This window comes from Vitis vinifera, chromosome 12, assembly GCF_030704535.1.
Source record: "Vitis vinifera cultivar Pinot Noir 40024 chromosome 12, ASM3070453v1".
NCBI lineage: Eukaryota > Viridiplantae > Streptophyta > Magnoliopsida > Vitales > Vitaceae > Vitis > Vitis vinifera.
The window spans coordinates 8,390,619-8,392,137 of NC_081816.1; the positions used below are offsets into that span (position 1 = coordinate 8,390,619).

The 1,519-nt window shown below is 41.1% G+C and overlaps 1 protein-coding gene across 1 annotated transcript; it reads left to right on the forward strand.

Moving 5' to 3' along the window:
• LOC100263140 (phenolic glucoside malonyltransferase 1) lies at positions 1-1,519 on the forward strand. Its single transcript, XM_059741179.1, has one exon. The coding sequence runs from the start codon at positions 18-20 to the stop codon at positions 1,026-1,028; it is 1,011 nt and encodes a 336-aa protein (XP_059597162.1). The 5' UTR covers positions 1-17; the 3' UTR covers positions 1,029-1,519.

A 1,519-nucleotide genomic window follows, 5' to 3' on the forward strand; every position in this document is an offset into this window, starting at 1 on the left:
GTAGCATTTGATCACATATGGCTTCACCTGAAATGGTTCATGTTCTTGAGCATTGCCGAATCGCTCCTCCTCCGGGCAGTGTTGATGGGAAGTCACTTCCACTCACCTTCTTTGACTTGCCATGGCTCCATTTTCCTCTTATGAATTTTTTTTTCTTTTATGAATTTTCCCATCCCAAGACTTATTTTGTGGAGACCATCATTCCTCGCCTCAAACATTCGCTTTCTCTTACTCTCAAGCATTTTTTTCCACTCTCTGGGAATCTAATATTTCCTTTGGATTGTAGCATACCCGAAATTCGTTATAAGGATGGTGACTCAGTTTCATTAACCTTTGTAGAGGGTAGTTTTGATTTCGATCATCTCAGTGGACATCATCAACGAAATGAGATTGATTTTCACCCTCTTGCTGTCCAAATGTCACCAGCATCCACAAGTACCTTTGGCCCATTAATTGTCCCTCTCCTAGCTATTCAAGTGACACTTTTTCCGAACTCTGGTATATGTATTGGGTTCACATTTCATCACATAGCAGGCAATGCGAACACATTCTTTCGGCTTGCAAGATCATGGGCTTCCATTAACAAACTGGGTGGAGATGCAACATTGGTAGAGAGTCTAATCCTTCCGTTCTATGACAGGACCGTGGTCAAGGATCCAATTGGGCTCCGCTCAACCTTCTGGAACTATTTTGGAAAAGTGAAGTTTGAAGAGTGTCAATCTCAGCTATCTACCAATAGTGTCCGAGCCACATTCTTACTCCGCCGAGCTGAAGTTCAACGACTCAAGAAATGGGTTATTCCTCAAATCCCAAAGCAATCACATGTCTCTGCTTTTACAGTAGTATGTGCTTATGTATGGTCTTGCATGATCAAAGCTCGATCAAGAAGTGGTGAGGATGTTGGTGAAAATGAATTAGAGCATTTTGCTTTCACGGCTGATTGTCGGACCCTTCTGGACCCGCCTATACCTGCAGCTTATTTTGGTAACTGCTTAATGGGTGGTTTAGCGACCACAAAGAGTACGTGACTAATTCAAGAAGATGGCTTTATAGTCGCAGCCAACTCAATACGGGAGGCTATCCAAGAGAGAGTTCGGAACAAAGGAGAAGTTCTGAAAGGTGTACAGAAATGGGTCTCAGATTTGAAATCGTTAAACCGAATGCGAATGGCTGCAGTAGTTGGATCTCCAAGGTTTGAGGTTTATAATATGGATTTTGGGTTGGGTAGACCTAAGAAATATGAAGTCATATCACGAGATAGATACTTTACACTTGATGGTTGCAAAGATAACGAGGAAGATTTGAGGTTGGGTTGTGCTTCCCCAAGGCTAAAATGGATGCCTTTGCGGAGATCTTTACCAATGGCCTCGAGGCTTATTCCTGTTTATAATAATAAGGATAATGATATAGTAAGGAAAAATAAAATGAAAATAGTGAATGATATTGTTACCATCAGCATTGTATCTAATTTCTCTTTGATCATGTGGTATGAATAGTGTATTTTCACTTCCTTGTTTAT

What these genes read in the sequence shown, in the direction of transcription:
- LOC100263140 (XM_059741179.1), top strand. Translation starts at nt 18, where the DNA reads ATGGCTTCACCTGAAATGGTTCATGTTCTTGAGCATTGCCGAATCGCT.